Here is a 21,858-nt window from a genome sequence, read left to right as displayed (position 1 = left end):
TGTCACGTATTCCGTTTGTGACTAGACTTTTATGTTGAAATTCTTGTTTAGTTCCCCATTCCTGTTTCCTGTGTTAGTTTTGTAGTCCTTTTGTAGTTTCATTTTATGATTGGTTTACCCTGATTGTTTCCCCAGGTGTTCCTCGTTCCCTTGTTTTCTCTTGTGTATTTAAGCCCTTGTTTCTCCTGGTTTCTTTGTCAGTCTTTGCATGTGTTGTTATGCTCTGTACTTGGTTCCCTGTGTTTTGTTCCTGTGTTTTGTTTCTTTATATTCTGAGTATTTTGTTTATCTTTTGTTTCATTAAAGCTGCGTTTAGATCCTCATTCCTCGCCTGCCTCGTTACAGTACAATTGCTAGCAATTTTTCTGTTTCAGCCATCTTTTCTTCCTTTTTTGTGCTGTCCCAAAGAAAAGACGAGTATAATTTGAATTTATTTTCATCACTGACGTATCTGTAAAATGACATGACTGTGTCAGCTGGCTAACAAAAAGAAATTACACAAAAATGAGCTTCTTATTATAAGAAGTAGACTCATAACACGTTCTTCAAAAATCGTAACACTGCTCATTTCCATACAATTTTTTTTTTTAATATATTGACCACTGCTCTCAAGGTCCAAAGAGAGAGAGTGAAAAATTATTATTAAAATATCATAAAAGTAGTTCATACAATACATAGCTGCTGTATGGTCCCAGAAAGCTTGGAATATAGAGTGACTCTTGTTTATAGACTAGGGGGTCAAATGGTAAGAGAAAGGCATTACCTAATTTGGAAGAAAATGGGCGTGGAGGACTGAAGTTCCGTTAAGGAAGAGAACATCTGGGCAGCGTCAATGGAGATGATCTCTTTTCTCCTTTGTGATTAATACAGAAATAAAGCGTAAGCTCTGTATAAGGTAGGTTTTTATAAGTTGTTTTCCCCCACTGATGTGCGTTGAATTTGCGCTTGATTCAGTGATTAAGAAGGATTCGGCGGTTTGTTTTTAGACAGGACACTTCAGCCTGAGGAATGCTCCTTTTTCAACATCGCATAAAATATGGATTTAAACGCGTTTGTACTTTATATTTGGGCTTTGTTTTTTATATCTCTGCGTATGTTACAGACTTTTTGAACATTTATTACTGAACCTTATAACAGTTGCAACAATTCTATTTACGCGTTTTAGAAGATCAGAGATCGCATCGCTAAAAGCGAAACATTACATTCTACAACGAACCCCACGTTCATCAATGCTATTACAACCATCTTAACCACATTTTAGAGCTCTTTGATGTCAACCCATCTCACTAACCACACCCTTCACCACATTCTGGTCGAACGAAAGAGAAAGATGATCACGTTCAAAGCCGTGAGGTTTGATACTGTAACCAGAGATAATTTAGCAATATTTCTATTAAAATAATTGGGAGAAATTGGAACGGTCAACGGATGTAGATAGGAAGTCCCGCCCTACAGGTAAAAGAGCCAATCACATGTTAGATACAGACATCATCTGTCAATCAACTCCACTACTTGCATGCGCATTAGTTTGACAAACCGGAAAAATTGCTTTTTTTTTTTTTTTTTTTTTTTTTTTAGCGTAATCTGAGGTAAAGAACCACAATTTATTATTCCAGTGTTGTCAGATGTTTCTGCATATTTGAAGATTATGTCATAATTTACTCACCCCCATGTTCTTTCACACAGTGTCAGCGTGAGGATGAAGTACATAGGGGACATTTTAAATATATGAACGGCCACACATTTATAATTTAACTCTAAATATGTAACGCAGTTAAAATGAGTGGTTGTGTTCTAAAATGACCTGCATCACCCTAAAAAACATACCATACCTGAAAATAATATTACACCATTTTACCCTGCTAGAAAATAGAACAAAATAAAGAAAATTATCACACTTTTATTTTTTTAAGAAATACAGAGAAAAATACCATATAATTAGTGGCGGTTCGTGAGGAAATCAATAGTCTTAAATGACTGCAGTAGGCTTCAATATCCAGGGGTCAACATTAACACTTGTCCGGCAAAAGTTTGAATTTTTTTTTTGAAGGGGCAAGTGAAAGAGAATTTTACTTAACCAACCGGATAAGCAGGTTGATTAAAACGGCAATAACAAAAAAAAAATAAAAAAATAACCAGCTATATTTGTGATATGCTAGGCCTGTGTCACTTATTAGAAAGTTCATATTCTTATTCTGCTATTGAAAGTAATCCAGAGCACGTAATTTTATAATTCTCTAGCGATCTAGTAACAGCTGCACCCTGTTTGATTGACAGGCAGCGTAGGTGTGTGCTGAATGGTCAAATACACTTCAAAAGTCTTGGTGAGGTATTCATGTAAACACAGAGAGTGATGTCTAAAGTGAATGTAAACAGCGGAGAAAAAAGCGGATTTGTATTAAAATGTCGGACTTGTAAGTATAAATGTAAGCTAATAGACCTGCTGCCGTCTAGTGTGTCATTATAATAATCAAACAACCATAACAAGAAATGAGAAAACACTCACTGCTCTTGAATGGGTAACTTTAGTAGCTTTAAAAAGTATTAATGTATTATAATCATACAGTAAATACCAGTAGTAGTTTTGTTGCATTTCATTCTGAATGTTTACTTGAATGCTTGATAGCCTACTGCTTTTAAAATTTTTTAAAGCTGTTAAAAAGCACTGAATTTGAATTTTTTGGTTCTGTTATTTTTAATCTATTTCTACTCATTGCTGTTTTATATTGTTATTTTATTACTGACTATCTACTAGTCATGAATAATTAAGAACTTGAAAACATTCTTCCATAATTAACATATTAGTTAGTGTTATTATTTGTTGGGGTTTTAAAGCTGGTATTGAGAATCGACAAATTTCAAAATTCTACAGACTACTTAAATTTTGGTATTGTGATAACGTATAGCCTATATTGTACATGGTAGATCTTGCTGCAATAACATGATGAAAAAGTAGATCTCATTCCATAGAAGTGTGAGCATCCCTTCTGTTAATGGTGCCGTTGGAGGCTTTTCTTTATTTGACTACCATACATAACATAAAATAATTATCATATGACAATAGCCTCCTCCCCTACCCAGTGCAGTTTACATTTCTGTCGCAGAGAACTGAGTTGATTGCATAGGTACACTATTAGGTTGGTCATCGGTCATAATTTTAGAAAAATATACAACATAAACTTTGTCATGTTACTTGAGCATGTATATTAAATGTCCTTTTTTTACTCGTACAATTGTATGACCAATTTACTTGTCCAGAGGACAAGCACATGACAATGCTTAATATCGAGCCCTGATTTCATATACATATTATCATATATATTTTTTGCTGACAATGTTCCTGTACACAGATGAGCCCTTCCTAATATCTTAAAACAGTTTTTTATTATCGATGCTTTATAATTGTTCTGATCACCAACTTGACACTTGTCAATATGGTAAATAAATGGAAAGCAATCATGCAGTGCCATCTACAGACTGACAGATTTATAAATGAATGGAGGGCCTCATTCCAGCTAACATCTACTCACTAATTTGAAGAGGAACTCCATCCTCTATTTGACTTAGGCATCAGGATCCAAGTTGTTCTGGAGCTGTTTCTCGAGGCGCTTAGTTTCCGCACCTCTCAGAATGCGCTGCATTTCTCATAGGGCCACGTGAATATGTGTGTTTCTACACTGACAAATATCTGGTGCTAGCCAGTGTATTAGATTAAATATTTTAAACAGAGTCGGTTGAGATGAAGCAGTGAGAGATTTGCGAGCTGCTGGTGATGGGTGAGACCACAGAGGTAGTTTAGTTTTGTCACAAGTCTGTGTTTGTTTTGTAAGATGTCCTTTCCCCATCACTTGATCACTGACATGGAATTGCTGTTGTGTGTGTGTATATTGTAGTGTGTGTGTAATGACCCCGGACACATCGCTAAGGTTCCGCCCTATTCCAACCAGTGTTTAGAACTCACACGGGGCTGAATAAAATGTCAATATCCAATGTGAAAATTGGAAAATGTGTTAATTGCGTTTAAGAAAAATTAAAGGTGCTGTAAGCGATTTTAGCCAATCTAGAATTTCCATAAACTGAGCCGTTGGATTAGCCCAAAGGAGTTTTATTGAGACCAATATGATCAGAAGAGGTTGTCAAAAACAACAGCAGCAAAATAGCACCCACAACTGACAGCTGTTATAAAAATGGCATAAAATGTTATACAACATGGCATAAAAATGGCATTAAGCCTCAACAATTCGCTGCAACTACAGGTGCATCTCAATAAATTAGAATGTCGTGGAAAAGTTCATTTATTTCAGTAATTCAACTCAAATTGTGAAACTCGTGTATTAAATAAATTCAGTGCACACAGACTGAAGTAGTTTAAGTCTTTGGTTCTTTTAATTGTGATGATTTTGGCTCACATTTAACAAAAACCCACCAATTCACTATCTCAAAAAATTAGAATACATCATAAGACCAATAAAAAAAACATTTTTAGTGAATTGTTGGCCTTCTGGAAAGTATGTTCATTTACTGTATATGTACTTAATACTTGGTAGGGGCTCCTTTTGCTTTAATTACTGCCTCAATTCGGCGTGGCATGGAGGTGATCAGTTTGTGGCACTGCTGAGGTGGTATGGAAGCCCAGGTTTCTTTGACAGTGGCCTTCAGCTCATCTGCATTTTTTGGTCTCTTGTTTCTCATTTTCCTCTTGACAATACCCCATAGATTCTCTATGGGGTTCAGGTCTGGTGAGTTTGCTGGCCAGTCAAGCACACCAACACCATGGTCATTTAACCAACTTTTGGTGCTTTTGGCAGTGTGGGCAGGTGCCAAATCCTGCTGGAAAATGAAATCAGCATCTTTAAAAAGCTGGTCAGCAGAAGGAAGCATGAAGTGCTCCAAAATTTCTTGGTAAACGGGTGCAGTGACTTTGGTTTTCAAAAAAACACAGTGGACCAACACCAGCAGATGACATTGCACCCCAAATCATCACAGACTGTGGAAACTTAACACTGGACTTCAAGCAACTTGGGCTATGAGCTTCTCCACCCTTCCTCCAGACTCTAGGACCTTGGTTTCCAAATGAAATACAAAACTTGCTCTCATCTGAAAAGAGGACTTTGGACCACTGGGCAACAGTCCAGTTCTTCTTCTCCTCAACCCAGGTAAGACGCCTCTGACGTTGTCTGTGGTTCAGGAGTGGCTTAACAAGAGGAATATGACAACTGTAGCCAAATTCCTTGACATGTCTGTGTGTGGTGGCTCTTGATGCCTTGACCCCAGCCTCAGTCCATTCCTTGTGAAGTTCACCCAAATTCTTGAATCGATTTTGCTTGACAATCGAAAGGCTGCGGTTCTCTTGGTTGGTTGTGCATCTTTTTCTTCCACACTTTTTCCTTCCACTCAACTTTCTGTTAACATGCTTGGATACAGCACTCTGTGAACAGCCAGCTTCTTTGGCAATGAATGTTTGTGGCTTACCCTCCTTGTGAAGGGTGTAAATGATTGTATTCTGGACAACTGTCAGATCAGCAGTCTTCCCCATGATTGTGTAGCCTAGTGAACCAAACTGAGAGACCATTTTGAAGGCTCAGGAAACCTTTGCAGGTGTTTTGGGTTGATTAGCTGATTGGCATGTCACCATATTCTAATTTTTTGAGATAGTGAATTGGTGGGTTTTTGTTAAATGTGAGCCAAAATCATCACAATTAAAAGAACCAAAGACTTAAACTACTTCAGTCTGTGTGCATTGAATTTATTTAATACACGAGTTTCACAATTTGAGTTGAATTACTGAAATAAATGAACTTTTCCACGACATTCTAATTTATTGAGATGCACCTGTATAATACTATGAAAATGCACAAGATGATTGACAGGCAGACAGCATCAGAGACCGCGGCCCAGTGTTAATCTCATCAACTAATTCACTGACGAAAACGTTCGTTGACGAAGGGTTTTTTGATTTCGTCAACGATAACAAAGACGAGACGAAAAAGGCACATCATGACGATAATTAAACTATTTTATTAAAACATACTATTGACGAAAATATGACGAGATAAAAATTATACTGCAAGATATTAACAGTGCTATATATGAAAAGGAGAAGAAACATCTATAGAATCTGTATATAGAAGAAGATATTAGATACAGACAGGGTTGGGAGGGTTACTTTTGAAATGTATTCTATTACAGATTACAGAATACGTGCTGTAAAATGTAATTTGTAACATTTTCCGTTAGATTACTCAAGGTCAGTAACATATTCTAAATAATTTGGATTACTTCTTCAGCACTGGTAGATTTTTTTTCACTTGTTTTGACTATAAAAACTTAAAATAACACATGTTAAAAATACATTCTCTGAAAAACCTAATTATCATATGCAGTGTTGTTTCTAAAACAAGATAAATCAAATTGATCTCTTTTTAAGGATTTTTTTATATTTTTACAGGAAAACAATACAAAAATTATTATCAAGAAAAAGATTTTTGCCCTAATATCAAAGGTCTTACTAGAAAAAATGAAATTATGATCCAACCTGAATTTTCTTTTTTCTTCTTTTTTTCTCTCCCTTTTTTCTCCCCAATTTGGAGTGCCCAATTCCCAATGCGCTCTAAGTACTCATGGTGGCGTAGTGACTCGCCTCAATCTGGGTGGCAGAGGACAAATCTCAGTTGCCTCTGCATCTGAGACTGTCAATCCGCGCATCTTATCACGTGGCTTGTTGAGCGCGTTACCGCGGAGACATAGCGCTTGTGGAGGCTTCGCGCTATTCTCCGTGGCATCCACGCACAACTCAACATGCGCCCCACCAAGAGCGAGAACCACATTATGGTGATCACGAGGAGGTTACCCCATGTAACTCGACCCTCCCTAGCAACCAGACCAATTTGGTTGCTTAGGAGACCTGGATGAAGTCACTCAGCATGCCCTGGATTCGAACTCGCAACTCAAGGGGTGGTAGTCAGCGTCTTTACTCGCTGAGCTACCCAGGCCCCCCCAATGTGAATTTTCTTGATAAAAAAACATGATCGTGCCTGGTAACATGTGCATGTAAAATGGCTAGAAATAGCATTTTAGTTTAGTGTAAAGCTGACAATTTACACAAGGTTTATTTTTATTTCTTCTGCTCCAAACTTACTTCAAACTTACTTCTCTGTCTGCTCATATGAATGTAACACATCATAAGAAAGTGTTTCACTGCTGCTCAAACACTCTTTAGGTCGCATCATTTATATGTATAAATGTTTTCCATCTGAAAGGACTAAATATTAAATGAAACACATGACAATAAAATGCAAAGTAATCTCTTCAGTAATCAAAATACTTTTTGAATGTAACTGTATTCTAATTACCAATGATTTAAATGGTAACTGTAGTGGAATACAGTTACTTATATTTTGTGTTTGAAATACGTAATCCTGTTACATGTATTCCGTTACTCCCCAACCCTGGATATAGATACATCTAACCCATTAATAATTGGGAATTTCTCCTCTTGAGCTACGTGAGTTGAACACAGGCAAAATGGACCGCTTCACAACGGGGTAAATACCTCATTCAAATGCATCCTATTTATACATTATTTTAATCACTATAGTAGCCTATATTCACAACATATACGTAATATAACAACCAGAGGTGGGTAGTTACACACTACATTTACCCTGTTACATTTAAAAAAAATACTTTTAGAGTAGGTTTAAAAGTGGGTACTTTTTACTCTCACTCAAGTATATTTCTAATTAATTTTCTTTACTTTTACTTCTTTACAATGTGTGGCGTTACATTACTGGGTTTAATTTTAATTAATGTGTAATTTATTGAGAGATTATTGAATGGGACTTTTAGAGAGGGGAAGTTCACACAGCTGCGCGCGCTGAGTCGTGTCACAGACTGTACGGTGTAATGAGATGGTCATTTTCAGGGTGATAATGTAATGACATCAGCTCTTATGACATAAGTTTTTAAGTGTACATTTTTAAATCAGTGCAGCAATATATCAGTGCGCTTTGTCCCGCGTCCCGCATGTAATAAGCAGTACTTATGCATTTACTCCGCGCCCTCGCGGGGGTACTGGAAACTATCGCAGCTACTTCAGGCGGATGAACTGTATAAATCCATGTAAACATCCAAGTTAAGTGTAACTTCACTGCCATTCGCGTGATCGACAACTGGAGCTTGAAGAAACAGCATTTCTGCGCGTGCACAGTGAGGTGCGCGTATGGAAAGCAAAGAGGGTCAGAATTCACCGTATTATGTTTTGAAACGCCGTACGCCGTCACGCGTTAAGTTAACGCGCGTTATTTTAGCGCCTCACGTAACTTAATTAGCGCATTCATTTGCTCATGTATATAACTCCTCATCTATCGCGTTTGAGGTATCTACGGCAAGTCGGAGGATTCAAATAATTAACGGCAACGATTTATTTTGTTTCACAGTGCAAACGCACATTAAATGACTGCACCCGACTTTTGTTGACACATAATCCACGACCTGATGTACTTCTGTCATCACTTAATAGGTAAGGATTTTGTCTCCGCTGTCCAAAACTGTTTATTCAACTACTCACACAGAATTTGACTCAGGGTTTGAGTTCAGGTTTAACAGCTAGGTGACTAACTAAACTGGCTATTTGTTTTCACAAACTTTGCAAGCTAACTAAAATAGCAAATTCTTTCAAAACGTGAAAAAACATTCTTAGTGATTCCAAACTCCTGAAAAGTTGTGTGTGTGTGTGTGTGTGTGTGTTGCAAGTATTGGAAAAGCACTGATGTACTCATTCTCATAACTATTTTTTCATTTTCAGAATTGAAACCATGCATAGGAGTCTGGAGTGGGCAAGGGGGAGACTTCTAAATGCTCAGGCTGCAGATTAAATAATCCATGGGAAAACAGAGTTTATTCAGATGGTTCAGAATTTAGACAAGAGAACACACGAAGGAAAATGTCATCACATTGAAATGAAACTCATTCAAAGATTAAAATAAAAATGCTTTTCTTGTTGAGGTTGTTCTGAATAGTAATTATTGAGACAATCATAATATCATTCAAAAATCATATAGTTCATGGAATAATTGTTTACTTTGCTACTTACTCAATAGTCTAAAACAAAGCATGGCAGAATAATATTTCTTCAGACGGATCTGGGTATCGACCGCCATTGGTTAGTGGATCTCAAGGTGCACCATCTTATTCCATTACTCGGAGTCAGCTGTCATTTCAGATGTCTTGCAGTTTTACAGTACCACAGATAGCAGATATTCTCCACACATCTTTATCTACAATCAAAAGATGATTAGGGTAAGTTGTGATTGTATTACATTCACTGTAAAAAGTGGAAATCTGCAATGTTTACTTGCTCTTTATTCATGATCTAACCCATAAAATGTGTTCTGTTGGTGTAACAATGTATTGAGGCTGATTCAGTCATGTTAAGTCATATTTTTGAGTTTAATAAAATGAATTAATTTTCATTTTACAATATCCACACATTTTAGGTTAACATTTTTTTGTAAGTAAAAAAATATTTATACAACAGCTAGTTCCGGTCCTCTAATCTGATTCACACACTTGGATATTTAGTTTTTGCATCACATAAAATTTAAAAAACTAAAGTTTACATTTCTCTTGTAAAATCATTTAAAAAGGGCAATCTTAAAATTTGCATTTTGCTTATTACTGCCCTGATGAAGCATTGACAGATATTTACCTGTATATATATATATATATATATATATATATATATATATATATATATATATATATATATATATATATATAAAAAAAAAAAAAAAAAAAAAAACTGCATTTACACAAATTATCCTGTTCAAAGGTTTATATCCCTTTGATTCTTAATTTTGTGTGTTGCTTCCTCAATGATTAGTGACTGTTTGTGTCTTTTAAGATAGTTGTGTATGAGTCCCTGATTTGTCCTGAGCATTGAATCTGCCCACAAAAATCCATAAGGTACTGCATATTCTTTGGTTTCCCAGCACCTTCTGCAAACTCTTCTCAAAAATTACTTGTCTACTAAAGACAATTAAGGCACTGAAACATAACTATTTCAAAAGGTGCAAACATTCATTGATTCTCAATAAGGTAACACACTACATTAAAAAACAAGTGGACATCATCTGAGCTGTAGCCTTGTGGGCAATGCTCCAACATGGTGCAGATGAATCACAGGTGACCCGAGTTCAAATCCCAGCTCATGAGGTCCTTTCCTGATCCCATGCCCACTCTTCTCCCCTGTCATTTCCTGTCTCCTCTATTCTTTCCCTGTCTAATATGTATTTGTGGGATTTATGTACATATCTATTATGCAGCTTATAAAGGGCATTACTACAGTACATTAAAATGTTATCTCATATATCTAATATTTATATAAATTATGAAAGAGGTGTGTAAATGTATGCTATTGACTGTAAATAAAATGTTTAGTACTTCTGGAAAAATACTTCTTAAATTAATTTTGACTATAGTCAAAGCAGTAGTCTAGAAAAAAAAGTTTGATACTACAAGGTACTTCTCACTTTCTTGTAACCCAGACCCCCACACACATGACAAATAAGCTTGCCAAATAAAAAATTGAATTGCTTTACTGTACATTGAATTACTCATTTCAGTTTTATGTGATGCAAAAACTAAATATTCAAGTGTGAATCAGATTAGAGGACCGGAACTAGCTGTTGTATAAATATTTTTTTACTGACAAAAAATTGTTAACCTAAAATGTGTGCATGTAGTAAAGATGGTGCACCTTGTGATCCACTAACCAATGGTGGTCGATACCCAGATCCGTCTGAAGAAATATTATTCTGCCATGCTTTGTTTTAGACTATTGAGTAAGTAGCAAAGCAAACTAAACAATTATTCCATGAACTATATGATTTTTGAATGATAATATGATTGTCTCAATAATTACTGTTAAGAACAACCTCAACAAGAAAAGCATTTTTACTTTAATCTTTGAATGTGTTTCATTTCAGTGTGATGACATTTTCCTTCATGTGTTCTCTTGTCTAAATTCTGAACCATCTGAATAAACTCTGTTTCCCATGGATTATTTAATCTGCAGCCAGAACATTTAGAAGTCTCCCCCTTGCCCACTCCAGACTCCTATGCATGGTTTCAATTCTGAAAATGTAAAAAATAGTTATGAGAATGAGTACATCAATGCTTTTCCAATACTTGCAACACACACACACACACACACACATATACTCAACTTTTCAGGAGTTTGGAATCACTAAGAATGTTTTTTTTTTTCACGTTTTGAAAGAATTTGCTATTTTAGTTAGCTTGCAAAGTTTGTGAAAACCAATAGCCAGTTTAGTTAAGTCACCTAGCTGTTAATCCTGAACTCAAATCATGAGTCAAATTCTGTGTGAGTAGTTGAATAAACAGTTTTGGACAGTGGAGACAAAATCCTTACCTATTAAGTGATGACAGAAGGACATCAGGTCGTGGATTATGTGTCAACAAAAGTCGGGTGCAGTCATTTAATGTGCGTTTGCACTGTGAAACAAAATATATAGTTGCCGTTAATTATTTGAATACTTCGACTTGCCGTAGATACCTCAAACGCGATAGAGGAGGAGTTATGTACATGAGCAAATGAATGCGTTAATTAAGTTACGTGAGGCGCTAAAATAACGCGCGTTAACTTAACGCGTGACGGCGTACGGCGTTTAGAAAACGGCGTTTAAAAGCTTAATACGGCGATACAAAACACGTGAATTCTGACCCTCTTGGCTTTCCATATGCGCGGGGCGTGTGAGATGTGCGGCCGCGAGGCAATCGTATGGTGAAGAGAGTTGCTGTGTCTGCAATCGTCCACTCATTCACTATTTCCTATATAGTGAATGGCAGTTAGTGCACTATATCTCAACAGTAAGTGAACGAAATGAGTGAATTCGGACGTGAGTGACGGAGCTCTGGGGCTGTCGCAGAAACAAGGCCACATATGAAATTTTAAAATACTTGGGCCTTACTTGTTATTCTTATTAAATAATATATTAATACAATAAATCTTCATTCAGTTTGTCATTTTTAATATATACTGTGTGTTAATATAAAGAGTAAGCAAATTTTATCAAATGAGTAAATTTTAAAATGTATCTATGTTTTGCCTCTCTATATGTTATTATGTTTTTTTAATCAAGTAATGATTTGTCAAAGAGTAATTTACTGCATTCAGCATGAAATAAAACATTGCAGGAGTGTAGGAAGCAGTAAACTCCCAGCTCGTACGTATTTTCCGTGGTGGATTGTGGGAGATTAACCACTGTCCAGTCTACATCAAATGTACACTTGAAATTAGAGTGCATTGTGGGTAAGAATGAGTGAACAAAAGTAGGGAACGAGTGGCTCACTCAGAATTCAGACACTCCTACAAAATAGCGGACACTCGAAATAGTGCACTATATAGTGGATAGGGGGTGGTTTCAGACACAGCGAGTGTTCTGTGACTGGAGTTGGTGCCCTACGTAGGCTGCGTACTCTGCATTTAGAGAGCGGCGGTACTGCTGTACAGAACTAATTGTCTAAATACTTATGACAATGAAAACTGTAACTACGCTGAAATAAGAATCCGCACAGGACTTTAAAAGCTATGAAATAGCGAAAGAAGGCATTAATAAAGCATGATCTTGCTTTGGTTTATATTTCAGCATTATATATAATGTCCTTGTGGTACATTTTTCACATTTTCACTGTAATAATTACTAGAAATGTTTCCAAACCTCTCTTCTTATTGACAAATTCATCCAGATCTGACAAGAGGCCTTAAAGGGATAGTTCACCCAAAATTACAATTCTCATTATTTACTCACCCTCTTGCCACCCCAGATGTGTGTGACTTGAAGATGAAGATTTTTAGAAGAATTTCTCAGCTCTGTAGGTCCATACAATGCAAGTGAATGGGTGGCAACATTTTAAAGCTAAACAAAATCACATAAGTCAGCATAAAAGTAATCTATAAGACTTTAGTGGTTAAATCAGTGTATTCAGAAGTGATGTGAGAGGTGTGGATGAGAAACAGAGGAGCAGATCACTTTCACATTCTTCTTGTGTTTTTGGTGATTCACATTCTTCACTGCATATCACCCCCTGCTGTCTAGCAAAAAATGACAAATATTGATCTGTTTCTCACCCACACCTATCATATCACTTCTGAATACATGGATTTAACCACTAGAGTCTTATGGATTACTTTTATGCTGCCTTTATGTGCTTTTTGAAGCATCAAAATTTTGGCCTACAGAGCTAAAATATTCTTTTAAAAATCTGAATTTGTGTTCTGCAGAAGAAAGGAAGTCATACACATCTGGGATGGCATGAGGGTGAGTAAATGATGAGAGAATTTTCATTTTTGGGTGAACTACACCTTTAAAGTGATAGCTCAGCCATAATTTAATATTCTGTCATCATTTCCCTATCCTCATGTTGTTCTAAACCAGTGTGACGCTATGCATTATGTGGAACACAAAATATGTTAGTCAGAATGTTAGGGACTGACAGTCTCACTCACCATTCACTTTCAAAATATATAGAAAAAAAACATTCACTGAAAGTAAATAGTGACTCAGGCAAACATTCTGTCTAATATCTCCTTATTGTGTTGCATGGAAGAAAGAAAGTCATATGGGTTTGGAACAACATGATGGTGAATGATGACAGAATTTCCATTAATAATAATACTAATTCTGTAATACATGTTAAATGTGTATTATGTAATGGAATATAGGGGAGTAAATGTCTATTATGTCATTTGTGAAAGTAACAAGTTACACACTACTTGAGTATTCTTTTAATTGGATACTTTCTTACTTTTACTCAAGTAATTATTTATGTTAGTACTTTTACTTCTACTTGAATAATTCTTTTTTTGAAGTAATTGTACTTTTACTTGAGTACAGTTTTTGGCTACTCTACCCACCTCTGATACAACTTACATCTGCACAGTGAAGCGAATGAACAGGTGAACTTGAACTAAATGAAGCACTAGTCAGAATATGCGTAATTCGCGTTGCGTAACTTGCGTTGTGAAATACACTGTTTCCGTAAGAAACATGCTACAGGCAATGTAATATCCTTTCAATGAAAATTAATAAGTCTCTAAAGCATGAAGAATTCAGAGTACAGTAGGCTAATTTCTAAAAAGTAGCTACTATTCATTATTATTTTAGGAGCTCAATGACAGTAGGCTAGTATAGTTATATATTTGATACATTTTTATGTTAGAAAATGTTTATAATTTTTTCGTCAATGTTTGAATATTTGATTAAAGTTTGGTCTGTTACACATTTTTTTGTCCATTTTGCACATTGTCATCAACTAAAATATTTTATTTTTTGTAAAATTATGTCACTTTCACCAGACTTAAACTGACTAAAACTATTGAATATGAGATGACGAAATATTGACTAATTTTAAAGGACATTTTCATCAAAAGACTAAAACTATGACTAAAACAAAAATGTCTGAAAAAATGAACACTGCCGCTGCCCGGGGAAAGTCTAAAGCTGTCAAAGATACAGGTGAGATATCTCACAACACTTATTTCATTAATATCATTTAGGGAGTGGGACATTTTTTTGCATACTTTTCCATGAAAAAAAAAATTGCTTGCAGAACCTTTAACACATTAAACATTTTAAATTAATCGCATGTGTTAATGCGTTAATTTTGACCGCTCTAATTATAATAGAAACAGTAAAAAGTCAACGTAGGATAATAAATACTGTATTAGCATTAGTTCATCAACACCAGATTATCATTTATCAATAATAAATAATCAGTAATTGCTTGTCATAATTTCTTTTCTATTAAAATAATGTTTATATATATATACATCCAATAATGTCTATGCTTCATATGTGTGCTTGGTTTTTTTATAACATCTAGTATTAACAATCATGCATTAGTCCATATACTATTTACACCGATCAGCCAAAACATAAAAACCACCTGCCTAATATTGTGTAGGTCCCCCTTGTGCTGCCAAAACAGCGGCAACCCGCATATCAAAATAGCATTTTAAGATTATATTCTTTTCACCACAATTGCACAGAGTGGTTATCTGAGTTACCATAGACTTTTTCAGTTCTAACCAGTCTGGCCATTCTCTGTTGACCTCTCTCATCAACTGCCCCTCACCAGAGGTTTTTTGTTTTTGGCACCATTCAGAGTAAATTCTAGAGAATGTTGTGTGTGAAAATCCCAGGAGATCAGCAGATACAGAAATCCTCAAACCAGCCCGTCTGATAACAACAATCATCCATGCGATTATCTAATCAGCCAATCATGTAGCAGCAGTGCAGTGCATAAAATCATGCAGATACGGGTCAGGAGCTTCAGTTAATGTTCAGATCAACCATCAGAATAGGGGAAAAAATGTGATCTCAGTGATTTGGACCGTGGCATGGTTGTTGGTGCCAGATGGGCTGGTTTGAGTATTTCTGTAACTGCTGATCTCCTGGGATTTTCATACACAATAGTTTCTAGAATTTACTCTGAATGGTGCCAAAAGCAAAAAACCTCCAGTGAGGGGCAGTTCTGTTGAAGGTCAACAGAGAATGGCCAGACTGGTTTGAACTGACAAAGTCTACGGTAACTCAGATAACCGCTCTATATAATTGTGGTGAAAAGAATAGCAACTCAGAATACTATTTTGAGATGAGGGTTGGCACTGTTTTGGCGGCATGAGGGGGACATACACAATATTAAGCAGGTGGTTTTAATGTTGTGGATGATCAGTGTATATATGTAATATACACATAATATATATGTAATATATAATACATAATATATAAATATTTTACCAGATGAGTTTTTTTTTAATTAATATTCACATGATGATTTGTTATTATTCATGCAATGTTTGTGTTTATGGGGCAAGTTCCATATAATCTTGTTTTCTTTGAATGCCCACGCTTCAATTTAGAACACCTAAAAATAACAAAAATGCATTGAATTGAGGATAAAAACTATGGATGAATATTTTCAGTGATGATAATCAGTCGATCTCTACTGCATCTGCTGAATTTCTGAAGTATGGAACCACTGGACACTTTTCTATCCCATTAAGCCACGGGAGCTGAGGAGCTGTCAGTTTCTAAACACTTAATTAAAAAAATTCAAGTGTTAGTGCAGTGTTGTACATATTTAAAAATACCATAGTAAATTATTTTTGCAGTTGACAAGATAATGCCTATTCTCCTTTATAAACTAAAGTATAATAAACAATAATAAACTCTGTAATTACTGTTTTTTCCTTTTTTTTTTTTTTTTTGCAGACTCACCTGAATGACAAACAACACACCCTCATTTAGCAATACAATTGGATTTTAAAAAAAAGTACGTCTTTTACATCTGAAAGTTCTCTGACGGAATACACTTCCAATCATGCCACTAGTGGTCTTGCAGCCCTCCCGTCTCATGTGGGCACGTTTGGCAGCTCTGGTGTTCACATGTGTGGCGTTTAGTGTGGCCTCCCATGGAGGTTTCCTCTCTAGTGGTATGGGCGACTGGAGTGTGTTCTGCTGGGCATTTAGCTTTGCTGGCACTGTGGTGGTTTTACTTGTGGAGCTCATGGGTCTACAATCACGTGTCCCTGTGTCCTGGAACAACTTCCCTATTACATTTGCCTGTTATGCTGCACTTCTCTGCCTGTCTGCTTCCATCATCTTCCCCCTCTACTTCCTTAAGGGCAATCAGTACCTCGGTGAGATCCGGGACCACAGAATTGCATCCTCTGTGTTTTCCTGTCTGGCCACCTTAGCTTACCTGGTAGAGGTGAGTCTATCACGGGCACGACCAGGGGAAGTGGCCGGATACATGGCAACAGTTCCAGGCCTTCTGAAGGTATGCGAAACCTTTGTGGCCAGTGTCATATTCATATTCATCAGTGACCCCATTTCTTATGACAGTCACTCTGCTCTTAAATGGTGTATGGCTGTCTACTGCATCTGTTTTGTGATATCAGCCACAATCGTGGTGTTGTGCATAGGGGAATGTACAGGGTGTCTTCCTTTCCCATTTGCAAAGTTCCTTTCTGCCTACGCCCTACTGGCTGTTGCCATGTACCTCACTGCCACTATTATTTGGCCAGTGTTCAAGTTTGACAGCCGTTATTCCAGAAGTTCCGGCAGGCCATACTGGGATAAATTGGTTGCTGTGGCCGTTCTCACCGCTCTCAACTTCCTTATCTACCTGGCAGATCTGGCATATTCTGCCCGACTGGTATTTGTCTCCGCCTGAGTGAACAAGTTATCATCTTTTCCAAACATTGACAGAAGTTTTTGAAAGGTAAAGAGTTGGGGATAGCCCTTCATTCCAAGTTTCTGGTGCATGAGGAATATGTCCATTAAATAAGATTGTATTATTGAAAATGTAATGTGATGTTTAGATGTGTTTTCTGTACATACCACTGCTGAATCCAAATTGCTGTGTTAAACTACTGTACGTTTTTGTGCTGTTTTATGTAACATGAAGCTTATTTGTTACATACACTACCAGTCATAAGGTTGGACACACTTGGCTGAATTTATGTTTTTCATGATCTTAAAGGCCTTTTGATCTGAAGGCTTATGTTTAATCAGTACCACCATGAATTTACAGCATTTTTTCCCCTGATAATTGAGGCCCAAATTGACTGAATTTGCTTAGGCTTTTCTCAAAAATTGTGATGCCATTTGTGGCATTTTTGTGTTGTTTTAAAGTGAAATCTCACAAATCATAGTATTGGCTAGTTGTGTAATTTGGGTCAATGACAGCAGAAGTGTGATTACCTGTAATTATTTTAGTGCATAAAAACTGAATATGCAGTAAGCAAGCAAATATAAATATGCACAAACAGCATACATTTAAAGGGTTAGTTCACCCAAAAATAAAAATTCTCATTTACTCACCCTCATGCCATCCCAGATGTGTATAACTTTTTCTTCTGAAATATCTTAGCTTAGTAGGTCCTTAAAATACAAGTGGATGGTAATAAGACCTTTGAATCTCCAAAAAGAACAGACAGTCAGCATAAACGTCATCCATACGACTCCACAGGTTAAATTAATGTCTTCTAAAGCGAAGAAGCATGTGACGTTTTCGCGTTGGCATGTTCACGTGAGAACAGACGCACATGCAACACACCCAGAAGAGCAGCGCTGTTTACAACTGAGTAGGAGGAACACTGTACAGAAGCTTGGTTGGTTTTATTGGTTTATTTACTCTCAGTGGGGCGTTTGTGTTCTCAACCTGGATGTCTCAACAGAGAGAAAAACATGAGATTACATCCATAACATGCCAATGCGAATATGTCACGAGACCACGTGAACTTTGTCCTGTTGTGAATGCGCATATGGCTGCTGACTGGAAGCAATGATTTATCGGTAAAAACTACTTAAATATAGATCTTTTTCACAGCAAAAGCGATCGTTTCTTTATGTTGATTGTCTGTTCTTTTTGGAGATTCAAAGGTCTAATCACCATTCACTTGCATTTTAAGGACCTTGTGAGCTGAGATATTCTTCTGTTTTTCTTCAACTGTGTTCTACTGAAGAAAGAAAGTCATACACATCTGGGATGGCACAAGGGTGAGTCAACGATGAGAGAATTTTATTTTTTGGGTGAACTATCCATTTAAGAGGTGAAATCCGTCATATGGCTAATATGAGTTCAATAGAAGACCTTTCATTCATTTTATATTAAAAAAAATTATCCTCAGTGGACATTCCAAGTAAACTTTGACAAAATAGTAGACATACAACAAAAATGTAAACTAAAAACACATAGAATGAGGATTCAATAATGATGGGGATGCAAGATAATTTATTAAACACAAAAATAACATGGAGTTATAACAACTATTACAATAATAAGCATTTTTCCAAATCATTTTATTCTTCTTTAATGTCGTTTATAGTAAGACAGTGAAATTGGACAGATGGGCAACAGCCCAATCCACATTTGAATGACAAACAAATCTGTAAAATACTGTTCTACAAATCCAAATCAGTATTAAGTACCAGTAACTACTTTGTACAAAAAGTGGCTTTTAAGATAGTAGCTATAATTTGTCTCTACAAAAGGTCAGTGGAAACTGTTGAAACAACTAGGCATTGCTCCAACTGGGGTCGTGAATAGTCAATCAGAATTATTATACATGGACTATTTATAAGGATAGAGAAAGCTGCGGCACACACATTTAGGGAACATTGAAACTACAGCAGTGTGTGAATGCAGTACTAAAAAGTCATGAATATTAGTAAACTTGTTAAAGTAACTTTATCCAAAAACTTATTTATTAAACATTTTGTCAACAGGAACGGTAAACACTATATCCCCCAAGTAATGTTCAATTCAGTAAATCGAATAATAAATCGTGTAATTGATATAAACATAAATGAATATACGTATGCAGTTAGCAAGTTAAAATCAGTTACCATCTCCCGTAAAACTTACGTCCTTAGACAGATGTCCTGAACCTCCATTTTCGTGCATTGTTTTTTCTTCAGACATGGAGAGTTGGAGCGGATAGTGAAGGAAAGCTGAGTGTGCAGAACTGTTAACTAGGCAAAGGATGGCTACTTTGAAGAATCTAGAATATAAGATAGGTAAACCACATAACTCCCATACTTCCAATTTTTATGACTTAAACATTATTCTAAAATTTGGAGGAGAGTGAATGTGAGTAGTCCTTTTGGCTGGTAGTGTAAGTTTTATCAATGGCACATAGCATCACAATAGAATTTCAGAAGTTATGTTTCTGCCAAAAGATTTATTTACTAAGTTTGCATAGAATAAAGAAAACAAACAAAATACATTAGATTTATTTTATATGATCAAATATATTTTGAATACAAATAAATTCTGATTCTGATGTGTTAACCAGTATTTTAAACATTATTTTCTTGCAGCTTATGAACCCTTATTGAAATCCATTGCCTTGAAGGGTTCCTTGATTTATAATGTCTAAATATATATCCAATGCATAACTTGTGATAATATCTAGAAATTAAGTTTGTTCCAACATTGGTCAGCTAGTGCTTAGAGCACTGAAGCCATCTACTTGACATAGTTATTTTGTGTATTTTTTTTTTTTTTTTAATTATTATTCAAGCAGATGTCACCAAAGACCCAATCTGTGATATTCTGACACTCTATTTACTGAAATGGTTTTTACTGTAATGAAGATAACATAAAATGTGCATATTTTCTATTCAAAATGAATGGTGTAATTTAGAGCTAAACAAGGTCTAAACAACATACAATCTCCTCTTAAAAATGCACAACTTTGTTTTTACTTCAGTAAAATTAGTGTTTTTACATATCTTTAAAAAAATCAAATAAAAAAAAATAATACACGTGTGTTTGGGATATTTTTTACCCATAAACACCACACGCACAAGGGTTAAATGTTTTTTTATTACAAAACCTTTCATTTCATGACATATGCCAATACAGAAGACAATATTTCTTACAAACCCATACACACACACACAAAAAAAAAAAAAACATACAAAAGTTTTACATATGTTTACAAAACAGACAGAGAGAGAACATGGTGTAGGAAATCATATTCTTGCACAAAGTTGCAAGTTCTGTTAAGGTTGTAAAGTGTTGCATTCAAAGAGAGGAGAAAATAAATTCTGAAAGTAACCTCAATTCTGGTTTCAAAAGAGGACTCAGCTCTCCTGGTATTTTTAATTTTTTTTAAACGGCCCAGGGGCCGTATTCACAAAACATCTTAAGGCTAAATGTAGCTCCTAACTTACCGATTTAGGAAAAACTCTTAAAAATCAATCCTTATTTGAGGACACCTACATTTTTGCTCAAAGAGTATCTCACAAAGCGTTTTAGCGCTAAAACCAGCTCCTAAATCTGTGAAAAGTTAGGGGTAGTCAAGAGGACTCCTAAGTCACTAAGACCAAATCACAAACAATCCTATAATGGCTGTTGCCGGCAATCCGCCTCGGAACATAAACATTTTAGAAACATTTCATGATAATGAGCTTTTAAAAAGGTATCGCCTTAATCGCGAGGGTATAATGAGTGTAGTAGAGCTAGTCAGGGATGCAGTCACTTCACCAACAAATAGAAACAACCCAATAACACCAGAGGTCAAGGTTTTGACAACTCTACGCTACTTGGCCACAGGAAAAATGCAGCTATGCAACGCAGAAGAACTAGGTATATCTCAGCCATCCGTCAGTAGAATATTGCATCATACAATAAATGCCCTCTCCAAACCCCACATTGTCCAACAATTCATATGGTTTCCTCTTGATGTTCGTCAACTACAAAGAAACAAAGCCCAATTCATGGCCATAGCTAGACTATCCAGTGTAGTTGGTGCTATAGATGGGACACATGTCCGAATCATTGCACCATCACAAGATGAACACGCATTTTTAAACAGAAAAAAAAAATTCATAACATTAACACCCAGGTGGTTTTTGATGCCAACTACAATATTCTGGACATTGTCACCAAGTGGCCAGGTGCAACACATGACTCCCGGATCCTACAGGAGAGTGGCCTCAGGCTGCTGTTTGAGAGGCATCATGTCCCAGCTGGATGTCACTTGGTGGGGGACAGTGGCTATCCCTGCAGGACGTGGCTCCTCACGCCTTACATCCACCCACAGCCGGGACCTCAGTTAAATTACAACAGGTAAGCTCACAAAATGTTTGCTTTCCTTTTGAAATTATAGTTATATTGGTCACACAAACACCTTAAATAAAAAGTATTGACAAAAAAAAAAAAAAAGATGTTACATATAGAACATGTACTGTATTGAACTTTTCAATATGTATTCACAGTCTCACTCAAGACGTTATATGTTTTAGAGTCCACAAGAAA

At 36.1% G+C, this 21,858-nt stretch overlaps 2 protein-coding genes across 4 annotated transcripts in view; one reads left to right on the top strand and one right to left on the bottom strand.

Moving 5' to 3' along the window:
* arhgef11 (Rho guanine nucleotide exchange factor (GEF) 11) overlaps positions 1 to 887 on the bottom strand; it is a 121,359-nt gene extending 120,472 nt beyond the window's left edge. For all 3 annotated transcript variants that reach the window (XR_007899297.1, XM_051718289.1, XM_051718296.1), the window contains exon 1: positions 764 to 887. The gene's annotated coding sequence lies outside the window, so the exon portion shown is untranslated. The remainder of the gene's footprint in view (positions 1 to 763) is intronic.
* Positions 774 to 20,364, top strand: LOC127453222 (myeloid-associated differentiation marker homolog). Its single transcript, XM_051719472.1, has 2 exons — positions 774 to 895; positions 16,299 to 20,364. Exon 2 carries the CDS (start codon positions 16,408 to 16,410, stop codon positions 17,260 to 17,262), a length of 855 nt encoding a protein of 284 aa, XP_051575432.1. The 5' UTR covers positions 774 to 895; positions 16,299 to 16,407; the 3' UTR covers positions 17,263 to 20,364.
* Positions 20,365 to 21,858: the final 1,494 nt, after the last annotated feature.

This window comes from Myxocyprinus asiaticus, chromosome 2 (assembly GCF_019703515.2).
Source record: "Myxocyprinus asiaticus isolate MX2 ecotype Aquarium Trade chromosome 2, UBuf_Myxa_2, whole genome shotgun sequence".
In the NCBI taxonomy this organism is placed as follows: domain Eukaryota; kingdom Metazoa; phylum Chordata; class Actinopteri; order Cypriniformes; family Catostomidae; genus Myxocyprinus; species Myxocyprinus asiaticus.
This window is presented reverse-complemented; position numbering and strand designations above follow the sequence as displayed.